At 43.3% G+C, this 17939-nt stretch overlaps 1 protein-coding gene across 2 annotated transcripts in view; it reads left to right on the top strand.

The window, feature by feature from the left end:
- The window catches only part of veph1 (ventricular zone expressed PH domain-containing 1), a 96889-nt gene that overhangs the window by 50255 nt on the left and 28695 nt on the right, over window positions 1-17939 (top strand). For both annotated transcript variants that reach the window (XM_085429616.1, XM_085429617.1), the window contains exons 8-11: window positions 1307-1513; window positions 4473-4846; window positions 9450-9589; window positions 9848-9982. In XM_085429616.1, the coding sequence (XP_085285742.1) occupies window positions 1307-1513; window positions 4473-4846; window positions 9450-9589; window positions 9848-9982 (856 nt within the window). The remainder of the gene's footprint in view (window positions 1-1306; window positions 1514-4472; window positions 4847-9449; window positions 9590-9847; window positions 9983-17939) is intronic.

Here is a 17939-nt window from a genome sequence, read left to right on the forward strand (position 1 = left end):
CTAATCAGCCACCCATGTGGCAGCAGCTCAGTGCATTTTGGCATGTGGATATGGTCAATACGGCCTGCTGAAGTTCAAACCGAGCATCAGAATGAGGAAGAATTTATATGACTTTGAATGTGGCATGGTTTTTTTGGTGCCAGATGGTTTGGTCTGAGGATTTCAGAAACTGCTGATCTGATGGGACTTTCCCACACAATCATATCCAGGGTTTACAGAGAACGGTCTGAAAATACATATTCTGCTATTCTGTTGATAGCAGAGGACCCCCAGGGTGGTCGAGAATGACTGAGCTACGATCCTGTGGGACTTCCAGATACAGGCGGACAAACTAGTGATGGTCAAGTAGAGAAAGGCGACCGTAGTGACGGATGTAGCTATACCAAGTGATAACAACATTAGGAAGAAGGACCACGAGAAGCTCAAGAAATACCAAGAGCTGCGAGAACAACTCGAGAAGATGTGGAGGGTAAAGGCAGAAGTGGTCTCGGGACAGTGACCCCCAAACTGGGCGAGTGGCTCCAGCAGATCCCAGTAACAACATCTGACATCTCTGTCCAGAAGAGCACAGTTCTAGGAACAGCTAAGATACTGCACAGAGCCCTCAAGCTCCCAGGCCTTTGATAGAGCACCCGAGCTTGAAGGATGAAGGCTGCCCCACAGGGCGAGTGGGGGATTTTTTTTGTGTCAGAGACTGAGTCATAAAGAGAATACACATACTGACTCGACACATTGAGCTGTGTTACTTTGATCGTGACGCTAAAATCAAATCTGGGTCTGTTACAGCGCACTGTTATTTAAGGTCATTAAAATATTTTTCTTTTTGGTTTTGCCTTCAAAACAATCTGCGTGCACAAGAAGTGAACATACCGTGCATACGCTGGCCAAGAGTCATCTGGCTGCCCTGTGGAAATGACACACACACAGCTCTCTTCTAAATAAGAACATTGTGTGCAGAGTTTGAGGCTTCGAAAGACTTTGCTTGGGGTCTTTTGGAAGAGAGATAGAAGGGGAAAAGGATTGGAGGGAGGCAAAGGCAGTTTATTAGTGAAAGAGCAGGAGGGAGTGGAAAGGAAGCCCTCTTTCAAACAAGTAGAAGTTTTGAAGGATATGTGTATAAAAACACAAGTAAGGAATGAAAAACAGAAAAGAGCGAAAGAGGGTTCAACACAATTTGAACCAATTAATGTAAGAAAGAAGCAAATTAAGCCAACGTTTGCCAGAGGGGGAGAAACTTGTGACACCGTCAGCTTCAGGTCACACGTATAGCAACTATAATGTGAACTCTGGCTCTGTGTGCATTCAGGGTGGATGAGGCGTTCCAATCAGATGGAGGAGGAGGAGCACCAGAGCAGCAGCTGCAGGTGAAGATCCAGGCCTTTGAGGAGAAACTGGGAGACACGGTGGAAGATGAGGAGGAGGAGGCAGCAGGGGAGGACTCTCCTGCCCCGCAGCGACGCTACAGCCTAAGCCAAACAGTCAGGGAGGAGAGGCGTGAGATGAGATTCAACAGGTCAGTTAGTAAGAACATGCTTCTGCTCAGTGTCCTCTGAAATCTGACTGGATAGAAAAAACATATTTTTATGAAGAATCTGGTGGATTTGAAGAGATGCCTTGAGCCAAGAAGACGTTTCTATATGTGTGTTTGTTGAAGAATGTAAACACTGCCACACTTGGAAAATTTTGTTTATTTTATGAAATCGAAATGACACAAATTTACATATAAAACAGTGACCAGGTACATCACTGCCTCAAAAGTTAAAGACTGTGTTGGAGGTGTGTTGCAAAGTGGCTTGCAGCAGCAACTGCATCTGTAGCAGGCTAAAGCAATTACAATAGGGCTTCCTTTATGAGATATACCAATGGGATGGTATCAGCTGAGCCAGCAGACACTGAGTGCTGGCATAGAAAGAAATTAAACATTAGCCATGTTTTCGCAAAAACAAGCACATGTCTTTAATTCTTCTGTATATTGTCCTCTAAAATTTAGACATTTTATGTCTTGGGGGGTTTATGTTGCTGTGTTTTGTTAGTGGGATAAAACTGTACTTAGAATGTCCTGGAGTATACCTGGTTGTCAGGTTGCAGTTTATACAGTTACTCACATGTCATACCTGTATGTGTGTGTGTGCGTGTGTGTGTGTGTGTGTGTGTATATATATATATATATATATATATATATATATATATATATATATATATATATATATAAATAAAAAAACACCCAGAACGCCCCTGCGGGCGGTTTATCCTTCAAGCTCGGGTCCTCTACCAGAGGCCTGGGAGCTTGAGGGTCCTGCGCAGTATCTTAGCTGTTCCCAGGACTGCGCTCTTCTGGACAGAGATCTCCGATGTTGTTCCCGGGATCTGCTGGAGCCACTCGCCTAGCTTGGGAGTCACCGCACCTAGTGCTCCGATTACCACGGGGACCACCGTTACCTTCACCCTCCACATCCTCTCGAGCTCTTCTCTGAGCCCTTGGTATTTCTCCAGCTTCTCGTGTTCCTTCTTCCTGATATTGCTGTCATTCGGAACCGCTACATCGATCACTACGGCCGTCTTCTTCTGTTTGTCTACCACCACTATGTCCGGTTTGTTAGCCACCACCATTTTGTCCGTCTGTATCTGGAAGTCCCACAGGATCTTAGCTCGGTCATTCTCCACCACCCTTGGGGGCATCTCCCATTTTGACCTCGGGACTTCCAGGTTATACTCGGCACAGATGTTCCTGTACACTATGCCGGCCACTTGGTTATGGCGTTCCATGTATGCCTTGCCTGCTAGCATCTTGCACCCTGCTGTTATGTGCTGGATTGTCTCTGGGGCATCTTTACACAGCCTGCACCTGGGGTCTTGCCTGGTGTGATAGACCCCAGCCTCTATGGATCTTGTACTCAGAGCTTGTTCTTGTGCTGCCATGATTAGTGCCTCTGTGCTGTCTTTCAGTCCAGCTTTGTCCAGCCACTGGTAGGATTTCTGGATATCAGCCACCTCCTCTATCTGCCGGTGGTACATACCGTGCAGGGGCCTGTCCTTCCATGATGGTTCCTCGTCTCCCTCCTCTTTCTTGGGTTTCTGCTGCCTGAGGTATTCACTGAGCACTCTGTCAGTTGGGGCCATCTTCCCAATGTATTCTTGGATGTTCCTTGTCTCATCCTGGACTGTGGTGCTGACACTCACCAGTCCCCGGCCCCCTTCCTTCCGCTTAGCATACAGCCTCAGGGTGCTGGACTTGGGGTGAAACCCTCCATGCATGGTAAGGAGCTTTCTTGTCTTTATGTCAGTGGCTTCTATCTCCTCCTTTGGCCAGCCTATTATCCCAGCAGGGTACCTGATCACGGGCAGGGCGTACGTGTTGATGGCCCGGATCTTGTTCTTACCATTCAGCTGACTCCTCAGGACTTGCCTGACCCTCTGCAGGTACTTGGTGGTTGCAGCCTTTCTAGCGGCCTCTTCATGGTTCCCATTTGCCTGCGGGATCCCCAGGTACTTGTAACTGTCCTCTATGTCTGCAATGTTGCCTTCTGGTAGTTCAATCCCCTCAGTTCTGACTACCTTCCCTCTCTTTGATACCATCCGACTACACTTCTCCAGTCCGAACGACATTCCAATGTCATTGCTGTATAGCCTGGTAGTGTGGATCAGTGAATCGATGTCTCGTTCACTCTTGGCATACAGCTTGATGTCATCCATGTACAGGAGGTGGCTGACAACTGCTCCGTTCCGTAGTCGGTATCCGTAGCCAGTCTTGTTAATGATCTCACTGAGGGGGTTCAGGCCTATGCAGAACAGCAGTGGGGACAGAGCATCTCCTTGGTAGATCCCGCACTTGATGGTGACTTGTGCTATGGGCTTGGAGTCGGCCTCTAATGTTGTACGCCACATCCCCATTGAGTTCCTGATGAAGGCTCTTAGGGTCCCATTGATCTTGTACAATTCTAGGCATTCCAGTATCCAGCTGTGGGGCATTGAGTCATAGGCCTTCTTGTAATCAATCCAGGCAGTGCACAGGTTGGTCAGTCTGGTCTTGCAGTCTCGGCTGATTGTTCTGTCTACCAGTAGCTGGTGTTTTGCGCCTCTGGTATTCTTGCCAATTCCTTTCTGTGTCCCGCTCATGTATTGACCCATGTGCCTGTTCATCTTAGCCGATATGATGCCTGACAGGAGCTTCCATGTAGTACTGAGGCAGGTTATTGGTCGGTAGTTGGAGGGCCAATATATACTACCGACCAATATATATATATATATATATATATATATATAAAATTTTTTCATTATCATCTTTGTAGTACAAAATGCTCGCTTGGTGAGATGTCCTACTACTCTGGAAGTTGTAATTTCTTTGTGGCTTAAGGATATTACATCATTTCTCAAAGTAGAAAAAAGTAGAACAGTCAACAAATATTGATGAAGAGGTACCAGAAACATTTTTATTGCTTTAACTGTTAATTTCTTCATGCTCTCTCTCCTAGGTCAAAGAGCCTGGCTCTCCATGCCGTGCGTTCTCGGTCCATTAACTCAGACGAAGGGGAGGACGGTGAAGGGGTGGAGCTCAGCACAGATAGCGCCTTTTCCAACACTTTGCCTAATCACCATTCAGAAAACCACGAAGTCTCACCTGCTGAGAGGAAATTGACAGATGGCTCTCTGGTCGGCGTCACTCCGCTAGACAGAGCGGCTAAAGAGGTGGAGAAAAATCAAAACAGAGAGAAGGATGGACAGAAAGGAGAGTGGGCGGAGCCTGACAGACTTTACATCCATTTAAGAGACAATATGGAGATGATCGGAGATTTCTGTAAAGTAATGGTGCAGCAGATCCCCATCCCAGAGCAGTGTGTGATAGAAGGTAATGCATGCTGGTAGAAGCTGGTCTTCAGTATTAATCCACAAGTATTTAAGCAGAAGTTGATCAATAAACGTAGGTTCCATGGAGACTGTCAAAGGCAGGGTTCATTTAACCTGCTGAACCTGAATGAGATTACAATCAGACTTGGTGATTAATGGGTATTAATGGGATGTGGTATGAATATACCTCATCTTCTCCTGTCTTTCATTCCCACTGTGTGTCTCTAACACACTGACACAGATGCAACGCTCAGCTGAGGGTTGATTTTTGCCTCCAAAGCTCCAAATTGAGAGGGATTTGTTTCTCCAGGAGCACTAATTTGATTTTAGTTATGCGCTCACTGATTACTGATTTTAATCCTATCCAGACTGTAATTTACCCACACCCTCACCCCTACCACGCCCCTGAATGCCGTTTTCTTTGGTCTTCCCAAAATTTCTATGCTGTCTGAACAAATACTGTAGACTGATTATTTGTGTGCTAAAGGCTTTCCAGTCGCTGAGAATCAGCAGCCCGTGAGGTGATGAGGTTCATGTGATTTTCCTGTGGAATTTTCAACCGCCTCGTATAATTTAGCAGTGGCTAAAACTCCAGATGACATCAATCTAGTTAGTGAGGTGCCTAATGTCTAATCGTGCCTAATATCTCCTATTAATCATTTCTAAATGGGACTTGTTAGGGGTTATTTGACATTAAGCATGAGAGGGGAAACAGCACACACACACACACACACACACACACACACTACACAGTGAAAAAATAGCCAGTGTTTCAGCTGAGCTGCTGATCTGGGCTTGCGGTATATGGACCCCACAAAGGAATAACAGAAACAAGGAAAACTTTTGGATGACATCCAATCTTTGCAGTTCAGGTTCAAAATCACATCAACGTAATAGGATCAAAATATCATTATTTTTAATGGGAACTGAAAATGGTTGTTAGCATTAAATCGGGCCTTGAAGAAAGGCTGATGATTCAATTATAAAAACAAACCAGCAGTGTGTGTGTGTGTGTGTGTGTGTGTGTGTGTGTGTGTGTGTCACTACTTTCAGATTTCCTTGCATTAAGGTTGCAGTAACAGTTGTTCAGCTAAAGATTTTGGATCTAATACAGACTTGTGTGCGCGCCCATGTCCAAATTGGAGCAGCGTGACAGTGTGACAGTTCATATAGGAAGCTGCCGTAATTGGAAAAAGAAGAAACATGCACATCTCCAAGCACCTGCATCAAGACGGAGGGCATGCACTGAAGAAACACAGCCAGAAAGCAATCAGTAATCAATTTGTCTTGTAATCAGTTTACAAAAGGGTTTATTCCAACCCTTTCAGGCCTGCTTATTCTGATTGGGATGTTTATTTGAGGCATTTTTATTCTGTTTGGGGTGTACAGGTAGCCAATGGCAATCTGGCAGATAAGGCACAGTGAACTAGGGTTATAAATACAGAGGGAGTTGATTAGGGCAATATGTTTAAGTGAGCAGAGAGGCACTGAGGGTCAGGTGACTGGCGGTGGGAAACGGGACAGGCCGGAGCGGCTGAGTGTGAAATGACAGAAGAGGCAGTGTGGGGAAAAACAGGCAACCAGAAAGAATCACACAGGCAAAATCTGCAAAGCTAAGTAGAAACAGATGAATGGTATGCATATGTAGGATGTTTGCAAGAAGCACACGTATGCATGGGAGCAGTTTTGGTGAGCGTGAATGATGAGCACTTTCCTACTTTTGTGCTTGGAGTTCAGGTAGAATCAAAACACCAGTTCAACCAGTTCAAATAAGCAAGAAACAAGAAACCGCTTAAACTAATCTAATCCATTTTCTGAAACTTTCCAATCCATTTTCACAATTCCGCACACCTTCTTCTCATATTTAGGGATTTGGTGCTTTATTTTCATTCAGTTCAGATCATTTCTGCTTATTTTCAGTTTTCCAATTCGATTCGGTTCACTTGGATTAAGCCTTCACTGCCATCTTTTAGCGGCTCTTGTCATCACCTTTTGCATATCCAAACGTTTTTTAACTCGACCCAGCCCCTCCTACGATGATAAATCCTAATGTGACGTAAGTAATAAAAACGCATCATGTGGACTTGTTTTACAAAATGAGCACATTTAGAAAGAAACGCATTTAGCTGGACAACGAGAGCTCCCAGAGCCTACACAGCACATTCAACAATACATGTTATCATATGCATATTACTGCAGTTTAAGTAAACAGTTAGACATGATATTCCAGTGTGTACTCCTTTCTCTGAGCCAACCACAGACACAAGGTTGTAGTGAGGCATTATTCTTTTCACCATATTCATGATGAAAAACACAGAAAACCAGATGCGTACCCGATACAGCACAGGAGGTGGTGATATTTTGATTGACACGTGAGGATGTTATTGCTCCGCCTTTGGCCTTAATGTCATTTTATCTGAGAGGCAGCCAAGAGTCAAACGGCACCCACACATTACACACACATGAAAACAGGAAAGAAGACAGAAAATAACAAACTCCTCCTTTGGCCTCTGGTTAATTGATTAAATCTGAAGGTGAATGTAAATATAACCAGCAGTTGTGTACTTTGAGTTTGATGGCTTAGTATTTGGTCCTGCTGGCAATGAGAATCCACCCAAAGGCTCGCAGCCTATGATGTCACGGGTGGTCTCAGCTGGATGATGTCATCATGCTCCTGGCTGACCTTCCCACGAGCTGCTGACCCTTCATCTCACAGGATGAGGATTACACAGAAGAGTGCGCTTGAGCGCTCAGTCCAAACATATATTCTGCATGTCTGCACATGCACATGGACACAGTAAAAACACGCTGCGTCCACATGCTTTTTTGTTGATGCCGCACTCACAGGGTGCCTCTTTGCTGCTCGGAGTTTTTCTGCTGATTTCATCATGAGCTGCTCTTGGTTTGTAGATGATGCCTTTTGGGTGGGATTCTGTTGTTATCGTCAGTCTTACTCGTTCTCTTTCTTTTGTTTGAAAGCTGGGTACATTAGTATAATGCAGGACTTTCTAAACTGGAGCTCGTGTACGGCACTGTGCAAAAGTTTTGTTTTTTTTTACTAATTTTTAATCAGTCCTTCAGGCTTTGTCTGAAAAACAAGTGTTTCTGGCTTGTGTTTCACACTAGATTTTGTACCTGATCAGACAAACAACCAATTTTAAATTGAATCGTTAGGCTCTTTGTCACTGAAGTTATGAAAAAGCACAAAATATCATCTTTGCACCAACAATATGATTCAAAAAGAGCTATGAGCCGAAAACTTGGCAGATCTGAGCGCAGTATGAAGTGTGTCCTTAAAATAATTTGGGGAAACTGAATAAGTGGAGTACAAAGAACAAGTGGCAGAAGAGGATGAACAGTATCTGAAATGAAATCTGGCCTTTCAGTTGATCTATCTACAGTTTGCTAGAGCCTCATCAGAAATGTCAGACGTGTCTCAGTGGAAGCAAGAAGCCAGTGTTAAGGAAGGGAGACGGGGAGAAAAGGCTGAGGTATGCCAACTCACACAAGAGCTGGACTGAAAATCAGTGACAACAGGTCTGATAGAGTGATGAATCCAGATGTGAAATTTCTGGTTTGTCACTGTGCAGAGAAAAAGGTCAGGAGAGAGATACAACAGTGAGTGTCTACATTCATCTGTAAAACGTGATGGAGGCTCTGTCATGCAGTGGTGTTGGGGATCTTGTCAAAACTGGTGGAATTATGAATGTAAATCAGATTTTGAGCCACCATGCAATACCATCTGGAACGTATCTTATTGGCAGTGAAGTGAAAGCATACCTAGATAGCAAACACACAATGTCATGGATTGGCCTCCCCAGAGTCTGGACCCCAACACTATTGAAGCAGTGTGGGACCATGTTGACAGAGAACAGAAAAGCCAGCATCCAAGGAAGAGCTTTGAATATCTTAAACGATTCCTAAAAAGAAATGATAAGAAAGCTAATGTAAGAGAGTTCAGGCTGTGTTGAAGAATAAAGCTGTCCATACCAAATATGACTTTTAAACTCATTAGAATTGTACAAACTCCATTTCCATCTTCCATCCATCCATCTTCTTCTGCTAATCCGAAGCTGGACGAGTGATATAATCTCTCCAGCATGTCCTGGGTTTGCTCGGGGGCCTCCTCTCGGTGGGACATGCCCGGAACACCCCCCCAGCAGGCATCCTTTTCAGATGCCCGAACCACTTCAACTGGCTCCTTTCAATGTGGAGGAGCAGCGGCTGTCCTCTGAGCCCCTCCCGGATGGCTAAACTTCTCACCCTATCTCTAAGGTAGAGGCCAGCCACCCTTCAGAGTTAGCTCTTCACCACGAGGGACCGGTACAGCGTCTGCATCACTGCAGCCGCAGCACCTGCCGTAGGTGCCGTAGGGGTCGCCTGCATTGTGTGCTGGGAGGCAGCCAGGAGTGGAGGCCCTGGCAGACTGATCCCAATACCAAGACTGTCAATTTTCCATTATTACTGGTATCGTCAGTTTGTTGAGCGAAGTTTGCCAAAGGCAGCGAAGAAAATACACAAGACCACGTGCAAATGCGGAGAATCATTTTGAATGATTTGGTAAATATTAATATTTTATCATTTTTGCTCTTTTCGTGATGCAGATTCCAGTCGAGGTTGTGCGGCCAAGCTTTCGTTCTCCTGTCCTTTGAAGGGTCACTACTGTCTGTACGCCAAATCCTGCTTCAACCTGACCAGCCAACAGCCGCATCTATGGATTCACATCATGTTGTTACATTTACAGGTGCACCCAAATGTCCCGCTGTAAAAGCACACAAATGTGTTAGTAAGTGTAAGACGTGCATCTGATGTCATTGGTCTTTGGTTGCCTGAAGGTCTGAAATATGTTGTTTCTTAAACATTTCGTATTGGAGAATAATTGAGAACCTTCACTGACTAGGATAGTTTCACGCTCTTGCGCAGTCTTTTGTGTCTTTATCTGAACCATATCTCAGTTTTTAAATTTGTTTTTGTTCTCCTGCTCTTGTATTTTGTCTCTTAGAGTAAGTCCAGCGTACCTCTCAGCACCAGGGACGAGTGTGTCCAAAAACTGGGTTCTCTTTGGGAAAAGACGCAGCTTAAAGGAGCTCACAGCTTTTCTATGGCCATGACACAGCAGACTACCCCACACAAGAAGGTACTGGACCACCGCAGTGTGGGTGTGTGTGTGTGTGCGCAATCATGCAGCTTCCTCATAAAAGCTATCTGTTTCCACCAGAGAAGATGAAGTCATCACTTGCGTAAAAGAAAGAAATAAAGATAGGGAAGCGTCAGCACCCACTTTGTTTAGATATGGAAGGCACTGAATGGACGTGTTTGTATACAGGACCTCCGTTCGCCCTGTCTTCTCATCTTTATCATGTCTGTTTGTGTGTTTGCAGATTTGAAACACTGAGAAAAAGCAATTGAACGAGAGGGGGGTTGGGTGGGAATGGTGTGGGGGGTGAATATGTGCGTCTGGTTTGGTGAGAACGTGGAAATGGGTGGTGTTCTTCGTGCTGTCGCTTCTTATGTGTGACAAGCTAAGTGCTCATTAGGAAATAATTAGGCTCACAAAGAAAATACAGCTGTTATTTGTCTTTCTCTAAACGTGTGTTGTGGTTGCAACCAGCTGTGGTTCCCATATGGAGCCCTTACAGAAAAAAACACAAGTACACTTACAGTGCTGAGAAAAAGTGTTTGGCTTCTTCCTGTGTTCTTAGTTTGTTTGCATATTTTGCACACTTACATGTCAAATTTTAACATTAGACAAAGATAAGCTGAGTAAAAAGAAAGTGCAGGTTTTAAATGATGATTTTATTTATTTAATCAAACCTGTCTGCCCTCTAAACGTTAATAACTTGGTGTGCCACTCGCAGCAGCAAAAGCTGCACTCAAGTGTTTGTGATAACTGGCAATGCATCTTTTGCATCACTGTGGAGGAATTCTTCTTTGCAGAATTGTTTTAATTCAGCCACACTGGAGGGTTTTCCAACATAAACAGCCTGTTTAAGGTCGTGCCAAAGCATCTCAATCTGATTTAAGTCCAGACTTTGAGTAGGCCACTCCAAAACCTTCATTTTGTTTGTTTTAACCATTCAGAGGTGGACTTGCTGGTGTGTTTTGGATCATTGTCTTGGTGCATAACCCCTGTGTGATTGAGCTTCAGGTCATGAACTGACGGTCGGTCATTCTCCTTCTGGATTTTCTGGTAGAGAGCAGAATTCATGGTTCCATCAGTTACAGGAAGTCGGCGCCAGATCATCACACTGCCAGCACCACATTTGACTTAATTGCTGTGTTAGTTTTATGGTAGCTGTAACGGGACTCAAACCTTCTACTAAGTTCAGTTTTTGTCTTATGAGTCCACAGAATCTTTTTCCAAAAGTCTTGGGAATCATCACACGTGAGACGAACTTTTGTTTTCTCTTTTGTCAACAGGTTTTTCTCCTTGAACTCTCCGGTTTTTGCCCAGTCGCTTTCTTGTTGTTCAATCACGGAAACTTAATTGGGAGTGTGTGTGGACACGTTTATGTCGCCACATGTTAAAACAGCTGCGCTTAGCACTTATACACCTGCGTCACATACATACCCATAGGGTAAACAACCTCACTCTCTCACTGTCTGATTTGATTATCCACGAGCGAATTACTTTCCTGATGATCTCAATAGTCCTAAATTAGATCACATTAAACTCTTGTTTGTTTTAGCTGGAGGCCTATAAAAACACAGACCCTGAAGCTACACATGCAGTGATTTTTTACATTTATGGGCCATATAGCCATGCTGATAACACAGTGCTTCAGCTGACACGCTCGTTGTTGTGTTTGGTCAGAGAAATCCCTTGTACGTGCCAACAACAACAGTGACTTTACAACTTACGATGATCATTCACTTTCACTATTTCATGTTAGTAAAACTGTAAGCTCTCTTTCCCACTCAATTACTGCTGTTTTATCAGGTGCCTGTCAGATTATGGCCCTCTTTTAAAAGCGTATTTTCTTGTGTGCCACATTTATTACTGTCACTGAGTCCTAGTTCCTTGCTTCAGTTTCTGGTTTTGTTCATGATCATTCTGCCTGATGTTTGTTTTGTATAACCTGTAATCTTCCCCGCTTGTGCCCCTGTGTATCACCTTAGTACAGCGGTCCCCAACCCCCGGGCCGTCCATGAGTCGTTTGGTACCGGGCCGCGAGAGTTGAGGCTCGGGTGCGAAATTGATGGTTTTCAGGATTTTTACGTTAACTCGGTTTCCCTGGGTCTTTTCCCGTGTTGTATTTGTGTGTCTTATTTTGAAAGAAATATTTATGTGTTACCATAGCAACCAGAGAGCATTAAGGGGCAGAGAGGAGGACGTTACTCTCAATGTTGTTGGCGCATTTCAGGAGGACGCTGCTAATAAAGTTACACAATTACACAGTGAATTTGTGTTTATTATTATATTTACAAAATACCACATTTTTTGTCTTGATCGTGTCATTTTATTTTGTTGTATTTATCCTGTTTTACTTTTGTAGACTTTTGTACTTTGTGCTTGTCACGTTATCCCTGATCTGTTCCCTGTTCCACTGTAGCTTCATTACCTTTTGTATTTATTGTTCCCTAATGTGTTCCCTAGTGCTACCCACTGTAGTTTGCTTTTCCTCATGGCGCCTGGACTGTGTTTTTCTTTGATTGTTCCAGCATTAAATCTTTGCCGTAGGTTAATTTCCGCTAACGTCCACCATACTCCACACAGCGTATCCTGACATGGACCCTGAATCTTTGTGCTTTGCTCTTTGTTTCGACACACTGAGTCTTTCCTTTTCACTCGCTTTTTAAAAAAGCAATAGAAAAAATGAGATGGTTAAGTTTTTAGAAAAGGTCATGGATCACAGCATTCACCCTCTGAAAACCAGCTTACCCAGTGACTGTGACTGCTGGGCTTTAGAACGATTTACATGTGGCAATGACAATTATAATCACCACTGCCTAAAGTTGGTGCATTACTGTATACTGCGTATCTTGGTAGTAGTTAGTTGAGGCTCAGGAGGCAGATCAGATTGCGTGCAATTAGAAAGTTGGTGTCTCAGTCCCCAACTCCTCCAGTCTGCATGTTGAAGCCTTCTTGGCGAGGATACTAAACACCAAGAACAGCTACAACACCGTGGACGTTGATTAAACAGCTGTATTTGTTGGCCTGGGAATTTAGAAAAGGGTCTGCAAAGTTTCAGCACAATATTCCAACAATGCATAAGTGCAAATGTCTGTGAAAGAAATTATACTGTGTAAATGGACTGTTAATTGTTACGGTTAAGATCACTGCCTTCACATTAAAATGCACTTAGTGCAAAGTATTGATGGGGAGTGGCAAATACTGCACCGGTAGACTTAAATAAGTTTGCTCACCACTACTAAATTATCTTAGCAGAATGTAAAAACATGCTGATGCTGACAGCTTCGATTTTGGTGATCCGGAAACACAAAACAAGCAAAATTAGTGTTGAGGTGAAAGAAAAAAAACAAAGGTGTAATTTAAGAGGAGTAAGGAGGAGAAAGAGAGCCACTACTCTTTTCTCCATCCACATTCATCACACTGCCTCTTTGCTTTCTTTCCGCCTCAATGAGATCTACAGCTTCTCTCCTGTCACTGTCAGCCAAACAGCATCGCACATGATTTGACAGCAAGGAGAAGAGCCGCGGGACAAGGAAAGCTGTTATATGTGTGAGACAGAAAAGGTTACCAGTTACATCCGTACTGACAGGAAGATTTAAAGGGAGACCGTAGGGCTTTACAAGGCTTCGGTGATTTAAGAGGGGCTTGTGTTTAGCTTCTGACATTTTGGGTTAGTAGTTTTATGACACAGAGAAAAGCTGGTGGAAGCAAAAATGGGGGGATGGAGGGCCTAAGGGCAAGAGGGGGGGGGGGACCTTAAACAAGTTAATAACACTTGCTTTACAAGTTACAAATACATAAAGTTGGAAAATAGTAAAAGGTTAAAAGAATAAAGATGTAAAAGGATAAAAGTGAAGGAAATGAGGAGCAGAAAGGGTGGGGAGGAGCAAAGATGGTCAGATGGGATGCAGATGAAGAGAAAAGGAAACTGAGAGGAACTGAAGGGGCGGTTAGCAAGGAGTAAACTTTGCCGAGGAGAAAACTTAAGGAGTGGGGATTATCTTACATAGTGAGAGGAAGACATGGCACAAGATACGAAAGGAGACAGAGCAAAGTCCGTGGAAGGAGGTGATTGAAAAGTATTGTTTCACTCAGTTTGCCCAGCGCGTGAGAGTTTGTTGATACAACTGTGGTGAAGATAACTTTTGATGGAGGGAGAGGAGGGAGGAAGGCGGGGTACTCGAAGATAAAGATGGGGCCGAGGCTGTGATTAGATAAAGATGCTCGGGGACGAAACAAGGGTAGAGGAGACAGCTGACCTCTGCGTGTGCCCGTGTGAAAGGAGTTTTATAGTCAGGACCCCGGCCTGCCAGACAGAGCCGCAGATGAAAGTCCGCAGGAACAGAAATAAAGCACGTCCCTGTTTATTGCTTCAGTCCGCCTCTCCTCCACTCCCCCTTCCCAACACTCCCTCTTCTTATCCACTCACCTTTCTCCAGACGTACACTCCCCTCCCTCCTCCTCCTTCCTGCTTCAGTCTCATTCAGTTTTCTCTGCGGAAATTTCACCTTTATTCTTACAACCTCATCAACCACATTTTTTCCCTCCATTTCTGGAGTTAATAACAGTTTGGCTTCTTAAAAAATCTTTTATCATTCCCAGTTTATTAGAATATCTGGATTTATGTTAGAAAAAAATGAATAAGATAAGATTTTAAATGGCAAAAACAACCTTAAGGACGCATTTTGCAGATTTGGTACATTGAGCATTGTTGCAGTTGCCGTCAGCCATGTGCACTGGCAATCTCGAATCTTGATGAAAATATAATTGTAAACTTAAACAAAATGATGAAAGGAGAGAAAGGAATGATAGAGAGAGGTGCACAAAGGGGGTTTAGTGAAATCTCTGCGAGGACAGACAGATTACATTCAGACGCACATAATCCAGCCTTTGTTTCTTCATCTCTTTATTGAATCCACCTTTGGGGGCTTGATGAATCAAACATGGCCATGTTTGTCCACACAAGCTGTTGCCCGGCTGCAAATTCATCTCTCCAACCTCAGCAGCATCAAAGCTCACATTTGAAAACACATACTGGATGTTTGTTCCGTGCATTACGGCCTTTCAGTTGCGATAATTTGATTAGACACATACGCTGGAGTTTAAGGCATTCTTGTAATGGGCTCTGGAAGCAAATACATCTGATCTTACTCATTTTTCTTTGTTGGTCATTCATTTCTTCTTGTATTTTGCAGCAGATGTCGGGTTTGCATTCACTGTTAGACACTGTTGCTCAACCTCTGACTCACAGCCGGTCCTTTTATCTTCTCTCTGCTTCTGTCTCCAGTTGCTGCTTTTCAGAGGTTTGCTGTGTCATCGGTAAACGATGTTAAAGCTATTTCAGTAATTGGCTCCTTGAAGGTCCGTAGAAAAGCTGTTTCTGCTTTTTCTTTTTCACTTGTAAAGCCAACAAAGACGAGATTCAGGTGAGTCTAAACTACGACACGATTCATGAGTCGTTCTGGTTTCTCATCCATCCACAGAACAACACCGTCAGGTCAGGTCAGTTTCATAATTTGCTGGACAAAGGCGGTTTGTGTATTTTTGTCTTTGTACATCACCAATTTGTGATTGAAGTGCAGACTTCCAACTTCAATTCAAGGAATTTTACAATTTGTTGGGGTTTTTTTTGCATTTGCTGTTCAGGATATTTGATATGATTCAAAGTGTTTAATATATTTTAACTATAATTTTAAATATGAGGTCCAAAGAGAGATGTCAGTGCAAGTGAGGCAGGCCATCGTTAGGCCGGAAAAAAAACAAAATAAACCTGTCAGTGTGATAGAGAGTGAGAACAAAAAAATCCAGACTGACTAAATCTAAAAACAATAAATTCACTGAGCAGCTCAGCAACACCAAAAAATGCCTCAAGTACCACAAAACGCGACCGAAGTGGCCGACAGGATTATTCCCATGGAAAAACAGCTTCACAACATCAAACCAAGTCAAGAACACTCTCGGGGAGGTAAGAGTGTCAAGGTCTATAATTAAGAGATGCCTTCATGAATGTGAAAACAGTGGATTTACAACAAGCTGCAAACCACTGATTACACTCAAGAACAAGAAGGACAAATTAGACAGAAAACACTTTTAAAAAGCCTGCGCAGATCTGAAAGACATAGAAAAGACAAACAAAACCAAGACAAATGGTGAATGATGGGAAGAGAAAACAGGCATGTATGGCTGCCAGTAGAAGGAGGTCACTAGTGTTTATGGATGATGTGACTGCTGATAGAGCAAGATTTGATTTGTAATTGTAATGCATGAACATATATTTTTAATATATAATCAAATGCTACCACAGCCTGATAAGCACTCCTTTTAAAACGGGTGGAGTGGTTCTTTAACTATATTAACATTTGGTAGATAACCCCACCTTTGACGCTATTTAAAGACGGCTGTAAAAAGTCGTGACACCCTCTGTGGGTTTACATTGGAGCCAGTTTGAAGCTCAGAGGTGCAGCTTACTGACATTTCCTGGAAATACTGCCTGGAGCTGCAGATGGCCAACGTTAGATACTTTAGCTAAATCCTGCTAACATATTATAATCAGTTAAAACAATAAACGCTCTCCTATATTTCCAGATAGCAACATATTAGGAACGTATTAGCGTAATTATGAAACACAGTGGAACTACGTGTGGGGGGAAGATGTGCACTGTATTTTCTAACATATTTGGTACCTCTGCAGTGTAGTAGAGTACAAGTATAAAACAGTATATTGCGAAAACAGTCGGGTAACATATTTGTCATACCATTCGACTCTCATCTCCTCGTCTTCTCTTTTATCCTTTCACTAACTTTCTTGTCTTTCGCTCCTGCTTTTCTTTTGCAAATCTTTTTCTGCATTTGTTCATTTTGAAGCTTACATCTCCTGAAGACCACTCGGTCCACTGCACGTTATGAGTATATTAATGTTGGCGTAAACCCACAGATGTTCGGTCTCTCCCAAACCACATATGGTCTGGGTTTATCTGTATCTGCAGGCAAATCCCCTTCATTTTTAGTCATTTAAGTAGTAATAACATAAAAAATCAGATGTGACATCTTTCCTTTTTAACATCAAGGGGGATAAATTAAAACACACTAGTAGCTCAGCACAGTGTAGCTACATTCAGTTTTTTCTTATAGTCATTTAAATCCATCTGCATTTGTTAGCCTGCTTGCTGAAGTCAGAAGTTTTACTGATGATCAGTGTGCAAGAGCTGTTTTTAGAGAAATCCTGGAGCCGCGTGTATGTGGTAGGTTTGTTTCTGGGGTATTTGAACTGTGCAATCATGATAAAAGAGATCTGGGAAACCACATAACAGCACTGCAGAAACATGGTTTTAGTTAAAGATAATGTAAATTTATGGTAAATGTACGGTATATGTAAAAAAACAAAACAAAACTAATGGTAGTGATCGATCATTTTCATGTTTTTCTCCAAGGAAGAAAAAAAGAAATATGTCAAGTGTCACTGAAGTGTGTTTGTGTGAATTCAAAGTGAAGTATAACTCTTACCATGTGCAGGAGGTCTTGTGGGATTTCTGGTGGGGGTCTAGTCTTCCATTGTTTGCTCTTCTGACACAGATGCAAAGTTGATATTTTCAGGATTTTTGTTAAGTAGCTACTTCTTAGAGTTAAGAATCCCTTATGCATGTGTGATTTTGTATTTGCTTATGCCCTGAGCTGTTTAACAACCACAGGAATGTTAGTATAATCTAAATAAAACATAGATATATATAAAAATCCCCCGCTCGCCCCTGCGGGTGGTTCATCCTTCAAGCTCGGGTGCTCTCCCAGGGGCCCGGGGGCTTGAGGGGCCTGCGCAGTGTCTTAGCTGTTCCTAGGACGGCGCTCTTCTAGACAGAGATCTCAAATGTTGTTCCTGGGAGTGGGAACCACTCTTCCCAGCCTGGGGGTGACTGCACCGAGTGCTCCGGTTACCACTGGGACCACTGTTGCCTTCACCTTCCAC

Source organism: Copadichromis virginalis, linkage group LG14 (assembly GCF_057382275.1).
Source record: "Copadichromis virginalis isolate Kocher_CV1m ecotype Utaka linkage group LG14, C_Virginalis_male_GT1.1, whole genome shotgun sequence".
In the NCBI taxonomy this organism is placed as follows: domain Eukaryota; kingdom Metazoa; phylum Chordata; class Actinopteri; order Cichliformes; family Cichlidae; genus Copadichromis; species Copadichromis virginalis.